This window comes from Pagrus major, chromosome 15 (assembly GCF_040436345.1).
Source record: "Pagrus major chromosome 15, Pma_NU_1.0".
In the NCBI taxonomy this organism is placed as follows: domain Eukaryota; kingdom Metazoa; phylum Chordata; class Actinopteri; order Spariformes; family Sparidae; genus Pagrus; species Pagrus major.
This window is the reverse complement of record NC_133229.1, coordinates 2,812,567-2,835,038: the sequence shown is the minus strand read 5'-3', so window position 1 is coordinate 2,835,038 and position 22,472 is coordinate 2,812,567. Positions and strand designations below refer to the sequence as shown.

Sequence of the window (22,472 nt, the reverse complement as noted above, 5' to 3'; positions counted from 1 at the left end):
TAGATTTGGACTTTAACCTCCAGCTGCCCCAGAGACACAATTGCCATGCATGACAGAGTGTGGTCCGTTGCTATTAGCCCTACACTGAGGTAAGCATTTGCTCAGTCACTTACAAGAGTTTGTTTAAATGGGAACTTTGCAGATTTTCAACAACAATGTTGGTAGTTTTTGCAAATAAACAATGGTGAACCATTCTCCATTTTGCCTTCACACAGAGCCTCCCACTCTTCACTGACAAAAATCCTTCAAATGACTTAAAATGTGTCATCTGGAGGATTTTAGGGCTATTGTATCAACTACAGACTGTAGTTGATAGTCTTTGTGATATACTGTAACTGGAAAGGGCTGCCATATTGTTTCTATATATTGAAAACGGAGGCTGAAAAACTGATCAAACTGTAAAACAATACAGTACTGATCAAATGTGAGACACGATCCAGTTAATTTATCTTAGTTATTATTTAGCTGTAATACTATATTGTTGTATAATAATATGATATTGTTACTACGGCCACTCGCAATACGTCACCAGTATGTTTCAGGGCTGATAACGATATTGGTTATTAGTAATCAAGGAGACCGACAACCCATATTTGGAACCGATATGCATTTACAGTAAAAATAAAAATTTTGGTGTCAAAACTTTAAAAAAATTATTTAACACAAAATTTAATGTAACACAAAGTCCAACACAAAACTGAGCTGAAATGCATTTAAGCATATGTTTAATTAGAATAGAACTAGTTTATAATTTAGTTTTCCAAAACATAAAAGTGCACTTCAGAATAATATACTACTGGAATATAATTACTAATGCATTACTGTGTTCATCACTTTAACTGGTTAAGGGAGAGCTCATATTAACTGATTTTATATGGCTGGATAGCTTAATCTATAATAGTACATGAATTTATTAGCTAATTTTGATTTATATTAATAATCAGAATTGGCAAAGTAACAAGTAACTTAAGTCATCAAATAAATTTAGTGGAGTAAAAAGTATAATATTTGCCTCCATAATGTAGCAGAGCAGAAGTATTAAGTATACTACTATATTAGTCAACAGGCTAAATAATGGACCAACACATGCACTTGTTGACATTCACTTACACATTCAAATAAGCTCTAAGAGACTCGACATTAACATACTTTATTATCAGCTAACATTACATGTAACATGTAAAAACACCAACTCATATGGGCAAACTGTCGCTTTCAGACAGCCTAACGTTATCACTAACATTACACCAAATATTCAGGCTTTTATGTTGCCGGGTAACTGGAAAACTGGGCATGCTTGGAAACAGATCAAAGGATTGTGGCGTTTTTGGAACATCAGTGTAGAGGATTGTGATGTTTATAACTTCAGAAATACCTGCTGCTTTACCCTCCTCATGCAGCTCCACCAGCTCACCGAAGCTTGTCCCCCCTCTCTGCTGTGCCAGAGGCACCAACCCTACATTGTTGATTGGCTATTACTCCTGTGACATGTAACCAATCAGATAGTGTTGTAGGAGGGACATTAAGTGAGACCAGAGAGGTGAATACAAATAGAGAGGCAGAGGCTGCAGCAAAGCCAAAGTAGCACACTTTTAAATGAATTAATTCTCATCGACATCCGAAAAAATAATATGCCGATACACATAATGGGAAAAATGACGGATATCGGAGCAAACAATCGGCCAGGCCAATAACCGGGTGACCCATAGCAAGTACGTCCGCCATCTTGGATAGCTAGATACGGTATCATGACTTACAAACTACATACAGAACTGCACTTGAAGCAGAAATTTGTTAAGTTAGTTTATGATTATGATTACATTAGCTAATTTTCTAAGATAATACTGAACAAGAACAATTTCAACTAATAGAACAATTTTTGTCTTATAAAGAGATATAAGATAGTGTATCTTTATTTTTTCAATCTCCCTTTTACAATTTTGATATTAAAAGCTATGTATTGCTTGCTTGCAGATATTTTCTTTTTTGCAATACTTTTTTGTTTGTTTCATGCATATGTATAAGCTGTAAAATGTATTATTTTTCAGTGTGATTATTTGAATTATAAATTTCTATAAACAATTGAAAGTTGATCAATGGAGATTTAAAAAAACATTGTACAGTAGTGCATGGTTGCCTGTCATAGCAAAGTATTTTTTCAGTTGTGCTCAGGTAGAGCTTGTCAAACATAAAAGTACAATTTGTCCAAATATTTGGACGGTCCAGAACAACAGCAATATGAATATCAAAGAATATGTTATGCTACGACAGGTAACCATGCACCACCATCCGAGATAATTATTATTAGTAAGTCTATTTATAATCATAAACTAACTTAACAAATTTTCACTTATACTGCAGTTCTGTATGTGGTTTGTCCAAGTCGTTTTGCTGTACCTTGCTGTCCAAGATTGCTATTGGGCAGCTACTCACATTTGGTGGTGACACACCCATCAGCAGAAGTGTTTATTTGTCTGGGACGGCGCATTGCATTTTGGATGTTGTATGGATGGTTGACCATCTTAACCAATTTACTCTCAGCAGCAGGTGATAGTTTGTGTTTTCTTCCTGATGGTGGCAGTGACACAACTGTGCCATGCACTTTATACTTACAAACAGTTGGTTGTACAGTTAATCTTGGGACCTGTAAGTACTTAATAATGGCTCAAAGTGACTTTCTTGACTTGTTCAAATCAATAATGCGCTCTTTCATATTAATGCCGAGCTCTTTAGACTTTCCAATTGTAGTGTTTTTGGCTGAGTCTAGTGGGTGTATCAAACGAGCCCTATTAAAATGGGCCTGGAAAAGTCATCAGCCGTTATCAATCAAAATCACTCAGAAGAAGTTAAGAAGCCATGCTTTAAAGCAACTTTCTATAATCACCAAAATAGGTTAATTAACAAAATAATTGTTGTATGTATACTTTTGACCCAACAGATTTGATCACATTTTCAGAATACCTGTAATAAATTCATTATTGAACCAAACTTTGTGAATGTTTTTTGTGACAAAGTAGTATGTGTTTCACACATTCCATCACAGAAACATGAGAGTTGTAGAAATCATTGGAACTGAAGACTGCCATGATATACATGTTCTTTACAAGTGTGTGTAAATTCTTGACCAATATTCTCAAGTAGGTTTGAGACTGTCTGCTTGACTAAACTTGCACTTGCAAATCCAACACAATGCATTTTTTAAGTAATAGTATAGGAATTATTAGAATAGGAACTCTGCACTTCTTTGAAATCTGTTAGAGGGCTCAAAGTGTGTGTGGCATGGCACTGCACTACTAGAGTACTGCTGTAGAGAGGGCAGAAACACATTTGTTGTAGTGGTGATTTAGAAGTGCCTTTGATTTCTCAGCCATGTTTACACCCAGGTGCTTAATAACACACACTTCCACATACTCACTCACAGCATTGCTGACATGCAGAGATGCAGAGCGCTGTAACACTATCCGGACTATATCACCTGCTACTCCAGCAGAGAGGCGACATCACAGGTTCGGGGTTTCCCATCTCATTAAAGAATGGCCTGCTCTGTATACAACTTGAGGATTAAGTATAGTAGTTAATGTTAGCTCCTGTGGTTTCAGCGTAGCAGAACACTGACTTAGTTTTATGTATATATTTTTTCCGGTTTAGCAGCAGGGTTACTGTTGACTAAAGTACATGACAGCTGGTGATCGACCTAAAAACAATACACTAATTTTTCAAAATAATTAATGTTCAAGAAAAAGAAGAAAGCATATATTATTAATCCCTTTAGGAAAATGTTTTCACTCTATTGTTATTTAACACACACAGGCACAAAATACACACATGCACAAAAGTATCTAAACACATGCATTAATGTATAGAGAGTTTTTTTTTCTTACTCCTTGCTATACAGGACTTCCAACATTGGCATCGAATGTTAATTGTGCTATACATAGCAAATTTCCAAATTTCTAAAACTTTGATTGGATACACAAGAAGATAAGAAATCCAGTATACCAGCATATGTGCTTGGGGGCTTGTCTGGCTGACCCAACCCTCAGATCTAAGAGGAACAGAAAGATTATCTACATCATTAATTCTCCAATTTGCTGGCTGAAATAGCAAACCATGCCTCAGCCCGCTGCGCTCTCATAATGGAAACCCATCTCCCTATTTCTCACTGACCAACGGCCTGCTTAATTAAAACTCCTCTGGAAACCAGGTGTCAACTCACTGATAAACCTATTAAACCCACTTCTGTGCCACACACCAAGTAACTAAACCTCCAGCTGGTTCATGAAAGGAAAATAGACTTTTCACCTCAGTTGTTGAAGCATAAGTCAAGCTAAAAGTCACAAAGGATATAAAAGAATAAACCATACAAAATCAATTGAGAGAATACTAAATAAGCAGGTGTGAAATTTCTGCCCAATGCTGTGAACGATAATTAAGTCTGGATTAAAACAGTACGGTTACACTTCCAGCATAATGTGTGATAGAAATTGTTCTGTGACATGATAGCCATTGTTCTCCTGATATTATAATGCAGAATTAAACAATAATTTTATAACGTAATGTTATTTTAGACTTGTTTTTAGATAATTATCCACTTCATATAGATATAGTTTTGATTCTTGCATTGCCCTCAAATATAGTTGAACCCTGGTCCCAGCAGCATGTGTGGTTTCCAGTGAGGAGGCTGATTCTCTTCCCAGGTTTATGACTCAAGACAGTTGTGATAATTCACTCTCTTTAACAGTAAGTGGCATTTATTTGTGCTGTGTGCCACTTTGACTGATTTGGGAAATCTTTAAAGGTTAGTTCTGAGTGAAGGTGAATGGTGGCTTCCTCTATAGCTTGCCTTCCACCACAGAACAGAAGAAAGAGAGGGAGAGCAGCTTGTGCTAGAAATTTATTATTATTCTTTTTTCATTATTATTCATTTTTTTATATAAACAGTGATTCCAAATGCATCCCGTTCTATTTAAGTTTAACCAAGCATTTCCAAGTCCTACACAACAAATCCTTAATTAAGTAAAAACAATGAACAAACTGAGTTGTCATAAAAAGTAAAAGTCTGCCCATTATTAAGTACATTAGTATTAGGTGTATGAAAAATCAAACAAGGTTGCCTTTAAAATATTTATTTTAAATGCTAAGTGGGTTTACCCTGCAAGATACACTGCTGTTCTTATTTTTGGCTTCAGACCTCCCTGTCTGTCCCCTGGTTTTTGTGAATTGTGGGTTGTGTTGTTGAAGATGACTGGATTTGTCAATGAAGATAAAATCAATTGGTGCTCATTTGCTCAACAGTTTTTTCTCCCTGGTTGATGTATGTTTCAGTCATATTGACCGAACCAAAGAATAAAGGTGAAATAAATGGGCAAAGACCTATTCAGTCATATGGTCAGGGTTCTAGCAAACAGATTACAGCGCTGTCTCGTATCTCTCCTCTACTCTGTCTGTGTCATGAGCTGCAGGTCTGTGTGTCTGTTTGACCAAGGGCAGTGCAGAGATACACACACACACACACACACACACACACACACACACACACACACACACACACACACACACACACACACGTACAGCAGATCAGCAAAGAGCGAACAGGATCAAGCTTTCACTTCAGCTGAATTCACACAAAATCCAGCATTGCAGCACCCTGTCTGGAGGACGCGCTTGTTTGTATTTTGGATCGCAACCACTGTGAAACAAAAACAGAAAAAAAACTTTAATTTCTTTCATTCACTGCTGTGTACCCAGTAACACAGCTCTCTCTCTTCGTTAACCGTCTAGCTTGTTTGACCACCGCTGCTCTCTCAATGTAGTTGATCTGGGGAGTAGGGGCGAACTTTGAATGTTTTGTTTTCAAATAGCAGTTGACAAATCCCAAACGCAGACACACAGGCAGGAAAGTAACTTGAATGAAAAGCGAGCTTTAATGACAGATGCTGAAAATCGAAACTACAGAATGTAGCTAAAGGCAGATAAAAAAAAAAACAGGAGAATTCCAAGAAACAAGAGCGAAACAAATACAAACCAGAAAAAACACGAGGAATAAGGAACCAAGAGCCAGACACACACGTTGGGAAGATGGGACAGGTAGACACAGAAACACAAGAGCAAAACAGAACAGATGAACTGACAAAGAGAGGGGAAGACAAGGACTTAAATACACAGGGTGTGAAAACTAATAGAACACAGGTGCGGAGCAAAAAGGACAGGAAAAACAGACATAGGGAGGAAATGGAAAAGCAAAACATGAGACATGAGGACAGAAAATAAACAGGAACTCAAAAACTCCAATTATGAAAGTATGCCCAGTAGAACCAGGGGCAGGTGTCGGCAGGGCCGCCGACTGGGAACCAGGGACTGCAAACCCAGGACTTTTAGAGGCATAGGTTGGTTTGTAGTGGGTTTGGCTGAAGGCTGAGGCTTGGGTTATTGAGGAAGTCTGTGAAAAAGGATGGTACAGAGTTTCTCAGCCAGGGCTTTGAGAACATCTTTTTATGTGCCAGTGACAAGGCAGCATCTTCCTCCAAATGTCCTTTATGCCTATTAAGTTATCGGTAAATCTAAACACAGACACACAAGCAGGCTGCAATTTGAATGAAAAGCAAGCTTTAATAAAAAAAGCTAAAAATCCAAAATGTAGCAACTAAAAGCAGATAACAAAACAAGAGAATTCCAAGAAACAAAGCAAAACAAGTACAAACCAGAAATAGTGCGAGGAATTAGGAACCAAAAGCCTGACAAACTCGACGGGAAGATGGGACAGGGGGACACAGGAAAATAAGGGCAAGACAAGGACTTAAATGCACAGGGGTTGATAACTTATATAACACAGGTGAGGAGCAAAAGGGTCAGGAAAAACAGACAAAGGGAGGAAATGAAAAGCATGACATGACACATGACAAACAGTTGACCAGCTGAACTTCAGAATAAAACAGGAAATAACAAAATGAAAAACTCAAACTATGACAAGGACTCCACTTTACTGTGAAATGTGTGTAAATTTGACAAACTTGAAATTTAAATTGATTTATTGAAAGAAATATTCCAGTGATTTAGTTTTCCACTTCCCTAAAGTTGGGGGACTTGCAAGAGACAGATCCTCTTTTAGTCCCTTATATGGCTGAAGCTCCAAAAACACTGGGACAGATTGGGACTTTAGTCATAAAGCAACTTCATAGGGTCTTTGGTTAGTTCCTGCCCACATGTTTTAAACTCTGCATTCCCAGTTTGCAATGTAGGCATTACCCATGTTTTTGTTATTCCACTAGATATCATCTCAAGGTCTGTTACTGAGGACAATTGTGGCTGTGATGAAATACCAAGGCTTGCACAGGATGGCTGCCCTTGTCCACGCTCCCTGCTGCCTCGGAAAAGATATGGATCCCATCAGTAGCCATGGACCATGCCTTTTTAAAAATTTTTTTTTTTTTTTTTTATCCTCATTCATAATCGATTCCAGACCATACTGAGGGCTTACAGTCTCTGATCAAGCTTATATTGGGCAGGGGCAGTGAAATATGACGAGGCACAACAGCAGGGTGCTGAGGTAAAATAGGGTTAGATAAATTTTTCTCACATTGTTCTGTCTTTGTTTTGTCCGTTTTTGTCTCTGTGTGGCTAAATCTCTACTGTACATGGTTTCTTCTACCACAATATTGAGAGACTGGCCATGCTAGAAAACGCAGCGTTTTCAAATTTTTTATTTGATTTAAAGTTGATCTGTCGTTTCTCCTTTCCTTCTTTGCTATTTTTGCATCAAAAATGTTTGGTTTCAGACCCATTTTGTAACTTTTTGATACTTTTTCAATTAAATAAACAAAAATAAAAATAAAATCTTATTTTTCAGTTAACCAAACTGGAAATAACTGAAATCTAAAATTACAAAACTATTGATACAAATGTCTTTTTTAGGTTTGGTTGAAGAACCCAACCAACCAATCCTACACTTTTGATTTGAGTCTGTTATTGAAATTGCATCGTTGTCCTTTATTGACCTCTACTGTAGAGAGAACAGACAAATTGAAATGGTCCTCCATGTTTCAATCTATTGATTTAATTTCTGTCAATCTATTCCATGCTGTATACCAATTTCACTTCATACTCACCACTCTGCTGCTCTCACTTTCTCCTTTTAACACACAAAAAAAATTGTATTCAATATTTTTTTCCAATCACTTCCACTTCAACACTTTCTGGGTAAACTGCTGCTGCTTCTGTTCCTGTAATGTTCCTGGAATCATCTGATGTTTTGGGACTTTGAACATGTTACATCATCCTGAAAGGTGACCCAGCTATGGGCAGATAAGATCTAAGCTTGTGTCTAGATGGCTACCTATACTTGCCCTATGGGTCTCCTCTATTGCACCACAGTCAGCTTGACTGTCTCTCTGCCCTATCTCTGGTATGGTGTGTTTCTCCCTCAATACCCCAGGTACTGTAGACTCTGGCCAAAGATCACTCCTCAAGCCCCTGCATTCAACTTAAAACGGGAAGTACCTTGCCCTCCAGGCACCATGACTGCTTTTATCAGCCCCTGGTATTTGAAAGCTTCCTCTGATAGGCCTTATCCAAGCCATCTTTTCAGGGTCAATGAACTCAAGCATATTGATCTTACCTCAAGGATTTGGACACAGTTCAGAAACAATATCCAGTCTGAAGGTGGTGAATCCCTGGCAAGGGTCAAGGTTCCAAGCTGAGGGTCACGGCAGCACCCAGTTCTGAGGAAGGTGAGGGCCTGTTTTGAGGGGTGGAACTGCTTGCTGAGGTCAGAGTGGTTCTGATGGTTTCCAGAGTGACCTTCAGGGCTCCCTCTCCTTGGTAGTGTCATGCCGTTTTTCCAATAGCACTTTTGGCCGCACCGAGTCAAACCGAGCTGTGCTGATTTGCTTTTCCATTACCAGTTGTACTGCGCCAAGTTGAGCCGAGCTGTGCCAGCGATGTATCGGCTCCGGAGTAGGGCCAAGCCGTGGCTGCCCTGCCTCCAAGAAGGTTGCGGTGACGTCTCACGACTGCAGCCAACCCATTACAGGCACTGATCTCCCCCTAAAATCGATACTCAACTAATGTCTGTGGAGGAAACCTGAGAGAAAGACGTTTTTGAAAGTCTGTGTGTTCAGCTCTCAGTACTTTTGTAGCTTCCAAATGAATCTCTTTAGTTTCTCCCGTCCTGTTTATTCTTTCAAACATCTGCTGTGTTTTACTGTTTCGTTGAGTTCGCTTTCAGCTGTTTCAGGAGTCATGTTTAGTTACTGCTGCTGAAAACACAATGTTTCCTGCAATGCTGCTTAATAATAAAAGCTTTTATATGACTAAATAATGTGGGGCTTTTATTGTGAAGGAAACATGTTTGTAACTGAATTAGTGGAGCCACTTTGTTAGTGGTGATTCTTCAATAGTACTGCGGGGATCGGGACAAGCACATCATTGTTTTAAGACACACCTTCAAACAGGTAGTCCAGTTGTGGTGGAAATGCAAATTCCCGGCCACGCCATTTCAAACCAAGTAGAGCCAGGCTGGCAGATGTAATGGTCAAGAAGTTGGAAAAGATCCCAGACCCACTCTGCCTTGAGTCACTCCTACCAGCTTGCTTTGGTGCAGCCTTAACTCCCTTCTACTGCTTGCCATTTCCTCCCAGCCCTGTACACAATTCTGGCTTTGCCACCTTGAGGTAACAACTCCCTTGTTCTACTCTTGACCTTGAATTTCTCTTTTAAGAATCTGATAGTTGCAACTTGTTGTTATGCCCATATAGTGTCATGCTGCTCAAACTTCTGGGTAGCCCAAACCATCTTCTGAGGAGAGAGCTTTTTTTTCCTCTCCAAGGCCTCAGGTGAGACACTGGCACCCCTTACCCCAGGAGTGGCCACAGGATTCAGGGCAGAATGCCATGGTGGTAGAGCCATGCTTTAAACTAATGATGAGTTATTGTTGAGTCTCCTGCTTGTTTATACTTCTTAACCTCCATCTTGTCTCTCACTCAGTCTTTCTGCTTTCTCTCCCATGCTGTGTATCTGGTGTGTACGGGTTGAGGATATATGAAGTGGGGCAGATGGTTAGTTAGTAGTTGACTTTGGGGTTTCCTGCAGACCCTACTCTGATTCAAACAAGACCCAACAGGTTAAAGTATGGGCTGGGCAGCTGCAGATGTGTAGTAACAGGTCAGCTCTTTGAGTCATGGATGGTTTCTTGCACAAGGCTGTGCTTGTCCAGCTTGTACTTATGTTCTGTGGACATGAGGTTTAGGTTCAAATTGGGATATTTCCCATTACCTTTTTCTTCCAGATTACCCAGTGCTTCCATGGTTTTGCTAACTGCTGCTAAATATGACAGTAGAGGAGATGTTTTGTTTTTTTGTTTTTTTTTGTACAATTACAGTCCTGTGAAATAAGAAAAGGTGCAATCCTTCTCAGCACAATGACATAGGCATTAATGTTGCTTTGATGGTCCTTCATGCCAAGTAGCAAACAGCCAGCAATGGGTGTGTTAATATGAACATTAGTATTCCAGTTTTGAGGCTTACCCTGGATTTGATTGTATTCAGGATATGGTGTTTACTTGGAACATATAGAGACCTGGTTATTAATATCTTTGTGTATGTGATCATAACAGTAGCCAGGTTTCATAATAAGTTCTTAGTTAAAAGAACCAGGTAAAACATGTGAGCTGTGATTTTTTTTTCTTACATTGACAGAGAACCTTCAGCAGCCTTCATCAACTTCTTACTTTGTATCAACTTTGTTAACCCCAGCTGGGGATTAACTCAGACTGGTTTCTGGCTGTCTAAAGAATGTTGCATTTTTAACGCTACGATTAACTTTTCCAATGAGTGAAAGCTACAATTGCTGAAGTCAGACATTCACTTTGTTTCAATGTGTTGATCATTATTACGTAATTTATCAACATATTTGTTGTATTAATGACTAACTTTTACATAATAGACCCCAACTTGTAGTCGATTTTTGGGGCTGATACCGATATAAGGGAGTAAAAAATTATATATACACTATTTTTGCAATAATCCCTGCAGTTATAAAATACTTGAACAATGTGTAATAGAGGCACAAGTATTTTACAGTGCTACGATAAACTTTATTTTCTAAAATTACATCAATGCACTGAAACAGTAAACTTGCTGTAAAAGTAGGCTTCAGTTCTTTTACCAGTGACTGTTGATTTTGTATATCCTATTTAACTTTTGCTCCTAGGCATCTTTGCCTCTTTCTGCTCTTTTAACTGTCAGTTTGGTTGATCCATTGTAGTGTTTTTTTTCCATGTTGAAAACTACTTTTTTTTTGCTAACCATTCATTCGAACATCTTCTGGTAGAGAGGACTTTTTACAACCAAACAGCATGAAACATTGTTTAAAAATAGATGTCTGTACTGAACTGAACTTTTGTGGCAGAAGATACCAAACTTTTTTTAATGGTACTGTGTCAGAATGACAAGGAGCCACCACTTTAACAAATACAGTCGTGGTCAAAAGTTAAATGACAGTTGTAAAGAACATGTATATCATGGCAGTCTTCCAATGATTTCTACAGCTCTTATTTTTCTATGATGGAATGAGTGTACATACACATACTAGTTTGTCACAAAAACATTAATGAAGTATGATTCAATAATTAATTTATTATGGGTGTTCTGAAAATGTGACCAAATCTGCTGGGTCGTAAATATACATACAGTAATTCCAATATTTGGTCAAAAGTCCTCCCGGCCATCTTCACCTCAATTAAATTGCATCCACAAGCTTCTGGTCGTCCTCTGGCTGAATTTTTAACAACTCCTCTTGACAGAATCAGTGAAGTTCAACTAAATCTGTTGGCTTCCTGACACAGACTTGTTTAGTCAGCACAGTCCACAAGTTGTCGATGGGGTTCAAGTCAGGTCTTGGGAAGGCCTTTCAAAAACCTCAATTCAAGTCTGATTTAATCATTCCTTTACCACTTTTGATATGTGTTTGGATCATTGTTCTGTTGAAACACAAAGCTGCGCCCAAGACCCAATCTTCTGGCTGATGATTTTAGGTTTTCCTGAAAAATTTGGAGGTAATCCTCATTCGTCATTATTCCATTTACTCTCTTAAGAGCACCAGATCCACTGGCAGCAAAACAGCCCCACAGCATAATACTACCAGCACCATGCTTGTAGGTAGGTGTTTTGGGTTAAAGGCCTCACCTTCTCGACTCCAAACGTATTGCTGGTCATCGTGGCCAAACAACTAAATTTTTGTTTCATCTGACCACAGAGTTCTCCTCTAGGAGGTTTTTCTTTGTCCATGTGATCAGCAGCAAACTTATGTCTTTTAAGGCGCTGCGTCTAGAGCAAGGGCTTCTTTCTTGCACGGCAGCCTCTCAGCCCATGGCAATGCAAAAGACTGTTGACACTGACACCTGTCTTCCAGTAGCTTCTAATTCATTGCAGACTTGGTTTTTGGTGGTTTTTGGTTGATTCTTGACCATCCTGACCAATTTTGCAGCAGCAGGTGATAGATTGTGTTTTCTTCCTGATGGTGGCAGTGACACAACTGTGCCATGCACTTTATTCTTACAAACAATTATTTAGGCAGTTGATCTTGGGACCTGTAACTGCTTTGAAATGGCTTCAAGTGACTTTCCTGACTTGTTCAAATCAATAATGTGCTCTTACAAATCAATGCTGAGCTCCTTAGACTTTTATCATTGTAGTGTTTGTGGCTGAGTCTAATGGATGTATCAAACAAGAGACTATTAAAATGGGCCCAGAAAAGTCATCAGCTGCCATCAGCTCAATCATGATCAGTCAGAAGAAGTTAAGAGGCCATGCTACAAAGCAAAGTTGATTGAAATGACTTTCACCAAAATTGATTGTTCAAGTTCAGTGTATATTTTTGACCCAGCAGATTCTGTCATATTTTCAGAAGACCTATAGTAAATTAATTATTTAACCAAACTTCATGAATGTTTTCTTGTGACAAAGTAGTATGTGTTCCACTCTTTTGACCACAACTGTAGATGAAGCTAGAGGTGTTACAAACTGAGCATATCAATGGATTAACAATTAAGTCCTGTTAAAAAAAGAAACATTGAAATCCTTCTCACAATAAGAAAGCAGGGATTTGCCTGTTAATTTAACGTTGATGGCTGCTTGTGCCAAGCAGCATAGAGCCAGTAATGTCTGCACATTGCCTTGTGCCAATTTCCAGACTAGGTGGGTATCCTGACTTGGAGCTGGGGTGGGGTTTTGTATAGGGGGTACGCTACACTGACCACTAGTGTAGAGAAGGGGGGCTGGCAGAAGCCATTCAAGGGAGAAGCTACCCTGAAGAGAGGTGAGAACAGGGAGGGGGTTTTGAGTTGTTTTGTCTAGAATTCCTCAAGCACAACTACAAAGATGTTGCAGGGGCCAAAAACGCTTTTGAAAGTTTCCAAAAGGAGAAATATATTGTTGGATAAACCGTCCCCAATTCGGCGCTTTCTCACCACCGCCGGGGGAGGATGACCTTTGACCTTCAGTATCAAAGTACAGGGTGACGCCACAGCAGCCACCCAGCCAGCCAGAGCCATCCCTCTCTGACTGGACCCTCACCACCACCACCACCACCCAACCTCACACACTCCAATTTCACCCCCACTGCTCTGCCCCACTCAACCGCAAGATAAAGCCTGAAATTCACGTCTTTCTCTTTGGTCTCTCCCGAGCTGTCCCTGTGGCTCAAGAGTCAAGAATTCAATTAGTTAAAAAAAGAGAAGAAAAGAGCGAGGCTGCAACAATGCAGCAATAAGGGGGCAGAATGTGCGTTCCCACACGCTAAATACAGGGCGCTTTCCCTGGGGCCCACAGAGCCAGAGGACCCACACCGCAGGAGGCGAGAATAATCACAGCTCCCTCTGAACCCCCTCATTACACACACTCTCACACATACATACACACACACACCTTACATTCCTTACACACACAGATAGCTTCATGCAGACATGCATTACAGGCAGACATTCTCTTGAAGAGAGACACACCTTGCAGACGCCCCACACTTACTACACACATAAACACACACTGAGAGAAACTTCCAACATACACACACATGCACACACACATAACACATAAAGACCTCTCATTATATTCTGGCCTCATACAGGTGTTCTCAGGTCTCAGGTTTACAAGGGAAGAGTGTTTTCATGTATTCATTCTGCAAGACACACTGTGTCTCATTTTAAACATGATTCAAAGATAACTGTAGACAAACAACTGTCCAAGTCTGTTTCCAAATGTTCAAAACAATGAATACTTGCAGAATACTATATAATAGAGATGTATTTTACATATATATACATACATGTATATAAATATATACATATACAACAGGTCACACAACTATAAGGATAAAAAAGGACTAAATTTACTGCATAGAGGTAAAATCCCAAAAAGAGGACAAATGTTATTTTTCTTCCATTAAAGATAGATTACTTACTTTTTGTATAATAATGTTCTCTAGTATTTCTTATTTAACACTGAATAAATCAAATACATTTTAGTAGATCTGCAACTAACTAAAAATTATCCATTAATCTACTGATGACACATTTTTCAGATTTATGGTTTCATCTATAAAATAAGGTTGGGCTGTATGGTCAAAACAATTTTGTTCATTTAATCATTTAAGTCGTTTATCAATTTTTAGTTTATCAAATATTAATGCTTTTGACTGTTGTTGGCACCTTTTTTGGACTACATAATGCATTGATTTATCATGATATAACAGGTGATATCACAGATTATCTGAGAGAGAACACAATCATTATCTGCAGCCCTTGTCCCAATATTATCAAGGATTAAAGCCAAAGAACTTGATCTATCCCATATAGATCGGTATTGCTGTATGTATTGTCTGTTATGTGCCATTATTATTATTATTATTTTTTCAACAGAACATAATGCCGAAAAAGATGCTTGGGGTAATTCATGATTATAAATTATATATATATATATATATATATATATATATATATATATATATATATATATATATATATATATATAAATATATATATAAATATATATATATATATATATATATAAATATATATATATATATATATATATAAATATATATATATATATATATATATATATATATATATATATATATATATATATATTATATTGATGTCATTTTGGACTATGAAGTATTTTGTTAAACTGTAAAATATCCGGCCTCCATTATGAAGATATCTTATTCGCAAGCTTTTGAAACCACATTTGAGGGATCATTGTAAAAAATATATATTCATGTATATATTCAATGTATATAAGAATATTGCCCGATATATTGATTTTTCTACTCCCCAGTGTCAGTATAATTGGCATCGATCCAAAAATTCTAGTATCGGTTGGGCTCTAAAAAGAATATCTCAATATGTAAAAGAAAATGTTAAAAGTATAAAATGTCATATATAAATTAGGGGGGTTAAAAGAAAGTGTTTACTACATTGCATATGCTTCCTGCATACTTTACAACAATATACTTGGAATCATTGTAAAACAAAGTGTTGTACAAGTACAATTTCTTGGAGACTAAATTCATATTTTTACAAAATGATTTAAATGACTACTGAATTATCAAATTTGTCCTGAATTACTTTGAACAACTGTGTAAGCAGTTAATTGTTTCCACCTCAGCTGAGTTTTGAGTTAAAGCAGCAAGTTATCTTTCCAATGGAACATATTGATGAATCTCTTCCATTTGTTTAATATGTATTTAGTTTTATATTTTAAATTATCAACAAAAATCACTGGAGCCAAAGTGTTTAAGGAGACGTGTATTTGATCCAGGCACCGTGGAGGCCAAACAACGTGGGAGTTTGTGATGTGTACTGGCAGCAGTGTTATTCATACAGCACATTATCCTAATGAGCGTCACTCCCACCACATTTTGAGCAGGACAAAGCTCTGTGATCACTGAAGCTCTGCTTCTAGTGCTTCCCAATTTAAAACTTGTCAGTCGCGCTCCTCACTGACCCCTACCATACAAACACTTATTACAGAGACCTCCTTTCACTGATTCAAACCAGAAATGTCACCAAATCATTCTGGATTGTTACTTTAACTCGTTTTGGCTTAAAATGCTGTTTTCTCATTTGCTTCAAAGGGTCTGTGGTTTTTCAATCTCTTTCTAAAGCACCCACTAATTGAATTGCTTGTTCAAAAATGTCCAAATAGTTTTTCTTCGCTCTGGTCTTTATGGGGAAATAGTTCAGTGCAGTGAAGTGTATTAGTTCCTGAAGAAATCATTAGGTAATTTATAATTATCCATCAATTAGTATACATTAATCCATTAATCAGTCAAACCATCATATAGTTAAAGAAATGGAATGTAGAATATCTGCATTAAAATGTCCAAAAACGACTAGATCTTTGTTATATATATTTTGTTGAGTTGTGTATTTACATTATACCTTATGTTTCCAGCCATGTTAAAACCCAGAAAAATCTGTAATTTGATTCAGTGTAATGATTTCATTTGAATTCATGTGAAAGTCAGAGAGGAAGGAAGTTGGCAAACAAGACTAAACATAACCTAAATAAACTAAAACATTACCACGTCAGGTAGATTTTCATTGGCAATGATGACAATAATGAGGCCAACAGCTCCCATGAGCCCACCTTTCTTCACAACATCATGAAACTACGTCTTTGGTAGGGGTGTGAATCTCCTGATTCAAAACTGAATTTCGATTCAAAACTATTCTCAATTCAAAATTGATTATTGATTGAATGAATAGAAAAAGGGGCACTATTTTCAGTCTTTTGCTCCATTTTATTGTGTGCTAAACTATTAACTTGGGTCCTTAATCTGCTGAAATACAATATGAGACACAACTGGAAATTAAGATAAAAAATCTGCAGCTTTTTTATTTTAAAATGTCATAGCATTAATAAATGATTAATTGCTTTGAAAGTCGCTTGCAACTGTGACCTTATCTGAAGATGAACTTCAACATAACTCTGGCATGTGCAAGCTGTAAATTGTCCGGGTGCTGCAATACCCTCAATTTTTAGTTCTGCCTTTTTCGTTCCATCAGCATCATGCTACTAATTAACATTTAGAAAATTGATTTATGACTTATGTGAATCAATTTTTTTTGTTACCCACTTTAGTTTTTCATTGTTTTGAATGAGGGACCCCATAGCAGCAGAAATTACATGCTGTGTGTTTAATTATATCGTAGTAATGATTTATTTATACAGATCTGTATCCAAGAATAAACACATACAGTTGAAGTATGGGCAGACAGAAAATTCACAAAAACAGTGATGAGATTGTGTTGTGCTGCTCTACTAATCCATCAGATATTATGTCAGCAACTTGACATCTAAGCAGGAAGTAAAGTTTTTAGCTTTACACGAACACTAAGCTTCAACTTGCAGGATTATTTTCTGATATTTTTGGGTACGTTTGATGACATGTGCTGCAGTACAGCCAGCAGTACTGGATTGCCTGGAATCTCTCAAGACACTTGTTGTTGTGCAACAACTGAAGGCTGTGATCAAAGAAAAAGAAAAGAAAATTGAAGCCCTTGACAGAAGAGTGGAAGATCTGGAACAGTACACAAGAATGGATGACCCAGTGATATCTGGACCGGAGACAACCCACCACGCCTATGGATGGATCACAGCAGGTGACAAAGAGGGTGAGGATGCACCAAGAGGTGAATTGCACTCACTTGAGCAGCAAGTCATTAACTTCTTCAACAACAAAGACATTCCTTTAGACAGTAAAAATATAGCTTCTTGTCACACTATACCCCCAAAACAAGACAACAAGCCAAACATCATTCGATTTGTGAGCAGGAAGCTTAGAATTGAGGTGCTAAAGCTTGCAATAATGCTGAAGGGTACAGGGGCATATGTAAATTAGCATCTTACAAGAGAAATGCTGAAGTTGCACGACAAGGAGGACGGAAAAGCACAAGAATGAATGGTCCACCAGAACAGGCTATAGTAATAGCCGTCAGAGACATTACAGATCAGTATAAATTAAATTGATGAATATCGTGGTGGAGCGGTGGATTAGGGGGGAATTGGCATGCTACTTTTTTTGTTGTGAAATATGAGGCCGAATGTGTGAATAGACAGATTTCAAATCTTTTGACTTTCCAGATCACAAGCATTAGAAGTTAGAAAATTTAACTGATCCAGACACACTTCTACCAGAATATTAACATGACTTGTGAATATTATTCTGCAGACAAGTTCAGTTCCAAAATTAAGAGTTTTTTCTGTGACTCACTTTTAATTGTCTCTCAACAGTTTCAGCAAAGATTTAGGGTAACAGCCATTTCAGAGACTTGGCTGAGTGGTGATAAAGAACTGCAGGTTGGAATAGAAGGCTATGAAATGTTTTGGCAAAACAGGACCAACAAAAGGGAGGGGATGTTGCCCTGTTTGTGATGTCACTTAAATGCAAGGTTAAAGGTGATATGACTATTGTTACTGACAATTTGAGGAAATGCGTAACCATTAAAATTAAGGCTTAAAGATCTCAAAACATATGAATTATTTTTTTATAGAACACCAAGGTCCTGCATTGATCAATTAAATAAGAACATTTCTGAGTTATATAAAAAACATAATGATAAAGTGATTTTAGTTTGCGGTGACTTCAACATTGATTTGCTGAAATCTAATCAATATTAAAACTGTAGAATTTGTATATACCATGTTCAGTTTGAGTTGTTTTTTTTTTTTAATATAACTGATGGGAAGATAAAATGTGGACTATTAGTGACTGATCATAAGTGATCATTTGCCTGTTTTTGCAGTGTTAGAAATGAAGAACCATGAAGAATGAATAGACAGATGCATAATTTGGTTAGAATAGAATCACCGGAAGCAATTATGGCTAAGTAAAAGTAAAACTTATAAATCATGAGGACACTAACAACTCATATGATGCATTTTTAGATACATGTTTGATGCTTTATGACCAACATTGTCTGCTGAAAGAAATTGGACAAAATTCTAAAAAAGTGGGGGAAAAACCATGGTCAATGAAGGGGTTGGAGAAAGCTTGTAAGAAGAAAAATAGGCTATACAGGGAATTTATTAAGCATTGAACAAAGGAAAAAGTATAAAACATATAAAAACAGATTGACATCTATTATAAGATTGCAAAGAAAGATTATTATGATCAGTTGTTACACACTCCTAAAACTAATATTAAGGCTACCTGGAGTGTGCTTAATAAGCTGATTAAAAATTGTAGTAAAAAGGAAATGTTTCAAAATATAGAGGAAATTGTTAATGAGTTCAATGACTTTTTGGGAACGTAGGCCAAAATTTGGCAAAATAAATAAATCTTCCTAGAGATGAAGACAATAAATTTGATTTTGCTTTTGATAACAGCAATTCAGTGTTCCTTGGTGGAGTCTGTGAGAGTGATGTGTTAGAAGTGGTCAGAAAATTTTAAGAATAAAACATCTACGGATGGTAATACTGTTTGTATGTCTATGTCACAAGTTATTGACTGTCCTCAAACCATTTACTTACATAGGTAATAAATCCTTTCTAACAGGTGCTTTTCCTGATAAAATGAAAATGGCTAAAGTGGTTCCAATCTATAAAAATAGCGGCAAGCATATTGTATCAAATTATAGACCTGTGTCATGGCTACCGAGTTTTTTCGAAAATACTAGAAAAACTTCTGTAAACAGACTTGATGAGAAATATGAGTTACTGAGTGACCATCAATATGAGTTTGGGAGCAATCGATCAACATCTTTAGCAGTGATGGAATTTTTAGAAAATATAGCATCAGCAGTAGATAAGAAAAATCTAAATCTATTGCTGTTTATCAAACAAGGGAGTTGCTGAATAAGAAATGTCCGTATATATTGTGATTCACTTGTAATGCCATATATGTCTTACTGTGCATACAAAACAAATATAGACCCTATAATTAAACTTCAGAAAAGAGCTCTTATAATAATACATCAAGGTGGTTATCATGGATCTTCTAATCAATTTTTTTATAGGATCCTACAACTACACGTTTCTAGAAATTGCATATTTAAAAACATTGGAAATACTTTTTAGAGTTGTGAACGAATGTCTTTCTGTCTGCATTTAAAAAACTTTCAAATTAAAGTTGTTTATTTTTGAAACAAGTAAAGTGGGAACCAATATAAAATACAGGTGATCTCATAATGACATGTTTTTATTTTGTTGAAGTGTGTTGAGATAAATGTGACACTATGACACTTTTAAGAAAGTGACTCATTCTACTTTTCACAAATAAAATACCAGTTCAATACCAGAGCTGGTGTTTGACAGCATTTGACTGAATCTTAATCAGTTAATATTTTGGAATTTCTTGTGGAATCTATTAGAGCATGGCGAGGTTAGATCAGGTGGACTGTCAGTCTGAATCCATTGATTGAAGTGAATCCATAATGGAACCAGCTATCAGACACCAGTTCTGCTCAATACACTGGTTTGCCAGCCTGTATTGGTCTGATAGGACTCACAGTTTTTGGTGGCCAATGTGTTACATTCACTGTACCATTATCATGTAAATATCACTTGTGACAGCAGTAACCATTGTTCACCAAAAGTTTCATATTCTTGCTTTAACAGATTTATTTATTTATTATTTATTTATTTATTTATTTATTTATTTATTTATTTATTTATTTTGGACTGTTGTTGTTGGCATAAACGAATGATCAAACGTGATTCCAGAATCAGCTGTCTCTTCTCTAACTTTAGCACGTTGTTGTGTCTGCTGTGTGTGTCCGGTGTGGAAGGTTGTGTTGGTCCCGGTCTGTTCCAGCTGGATGAACAGAGCTGAGGGGCCGGCTGAGGAATGTCCTGGTGACCCAACACACAGGAGACACAAACAGAAGCCAAAAGGACCACAGGGGGGTGGGGATGGGACAACAGAGTCTGGGCATACGTGTATATGTGTGTGTGTGTGTGTGTGTGTGTGTGTGTGTGTGTGTGTGTGTGTGTGTGTGTGTGTGTGTGTGTGTGTCCAAGCATAACATTGTGAATTTGTGAGAGAGAAAGTGCATGTTTATGTGCATGCTTATGTTTGTCCATGCTTATCAGTGTGTAAGAAAGGGCAAGAGGGAGCAAGGGAGAGGAGGCTGAGAGACGAAGCAAGAGAGACAGACAGAGAGAGTCAGCAGGGGTCAGCAATTGCACCCTTTGACCATTAGCCCATTTCAGACAGAAATTTAGCAATAGCACCGCAAAGAAGGCTCGCCTCTACACCACCTTCGTTTGTTCACACTGAACTAAGCAGTGCCGGCATAAAGCCGCTCAAGTGTGTCATTTCATACAACATGCTGGCGTTGCAGAACCAAAAGAAGCATGATGGTTCACATCATAACTTTGAGATCAGTGGGGTTTTTTTAGCATGTTTCCACCTGGTTTCCACCTGTAAATCTAAAATGTCTCAGGAAACTGTTTCATATGGATATTTTAATGTCTTGTGATTGAGATCCTGACCCACCATGAGTCATGGAAAGCGACAAATATTTAGTTTTATGCTCTAAATTACCTCCCATAATCACCACCAGTAAAAAGCGGACCCTGTCTGGCTCTCACTTGCGGAGAGGGATGCTGTTTTCCAGCAAGAATTTCACTGAAGACTCGGTAGGGTAGGCTGATGGGTCACAATGACTTTTCCACATTAAATTTGGTGATTTAATTGTTTTATAAGTTGGCAACTTAGGTAGGTTGACAGTACCTACAATAATACAATAGTGTAAGGCAACAAAGACATTATGAGTTTACATTTATTGCGCGAAATCACTTATAATCCCCGCAAGTCAACAGTGGGAGCTTCCTGGCTATTGCTGATGGGGACAGATGCTGTCTTCCATGTGGAAGTGTGACGAAGAGTTGATAGGACAGACAGGGTGACAGTGAATTTTCCACGTATAAATTTGGCATTTTTTTCCTCATACAAGTTCCTAAAGACCCTACCTGCTACTATATTACTGTGGTTTGGTCTTGTAACATTGCTTTGTGGGTTGAAGTGTGGGACATTTCTCTTTTATTTAGAGCGATATCAAGTGAATGATCTCTTCAGTTGTCAGACTGTGAATGCCATCAGACTTCAACACCCCTGTCCCATGCTGCCGGCTTACCCTTACACACAGAGGTCGATTCCCCTTTATTGCGGCTCTGTTACTACCTCTGCTGGCGTATAAGAGGCGGGACGAAACTCTCCCACTATTCTGCCTCTGTAACTTTCATATGAGGCGGAAGAAGAGTGCAATATTCTTGCCTTGAAAAGGCAGTGTAAATGGGACAATCGTCTCCCTCCCTGACTAATATAAAAGCATCGTAACCCTTTGAGCTCAGACATATTTAGAAAGCAGATAAAAGCACGTACAAACTACACTGCTCTTAATCGTCACAGTATAACACAAGTCAGTTAAACTTCAGTGATATCAATCTGTCAATTTCGGAAGCACAAGTGAT

At 37.7% G+C, this 22,472-nt stretch overlaps 1 protein-coding gene across 2 annotated transcripts in view; it reads left to right on the top strand.

Annotated features, from left to right (window-relative positions):
• fbxw4 (F-box and WD repeat domain containing 4) overlaps positions 1-22,472 on the top strand; it is a 59,859-nt gene that overhangs the window by 3,593 nt on the left and 33,794 nt on the right. For both annotated transcript variants that reach the window (XM_073481841.1, XM_073481842.1), the window contains exon 5: positions 4-89. In XM_073481841.1, the coding sequence (XP_073337942.1) occupies positions 4-89 (86 nt within the window). The remainder of the gene's footprint in view (positions 1-3; positions 90-22,472) is intronic.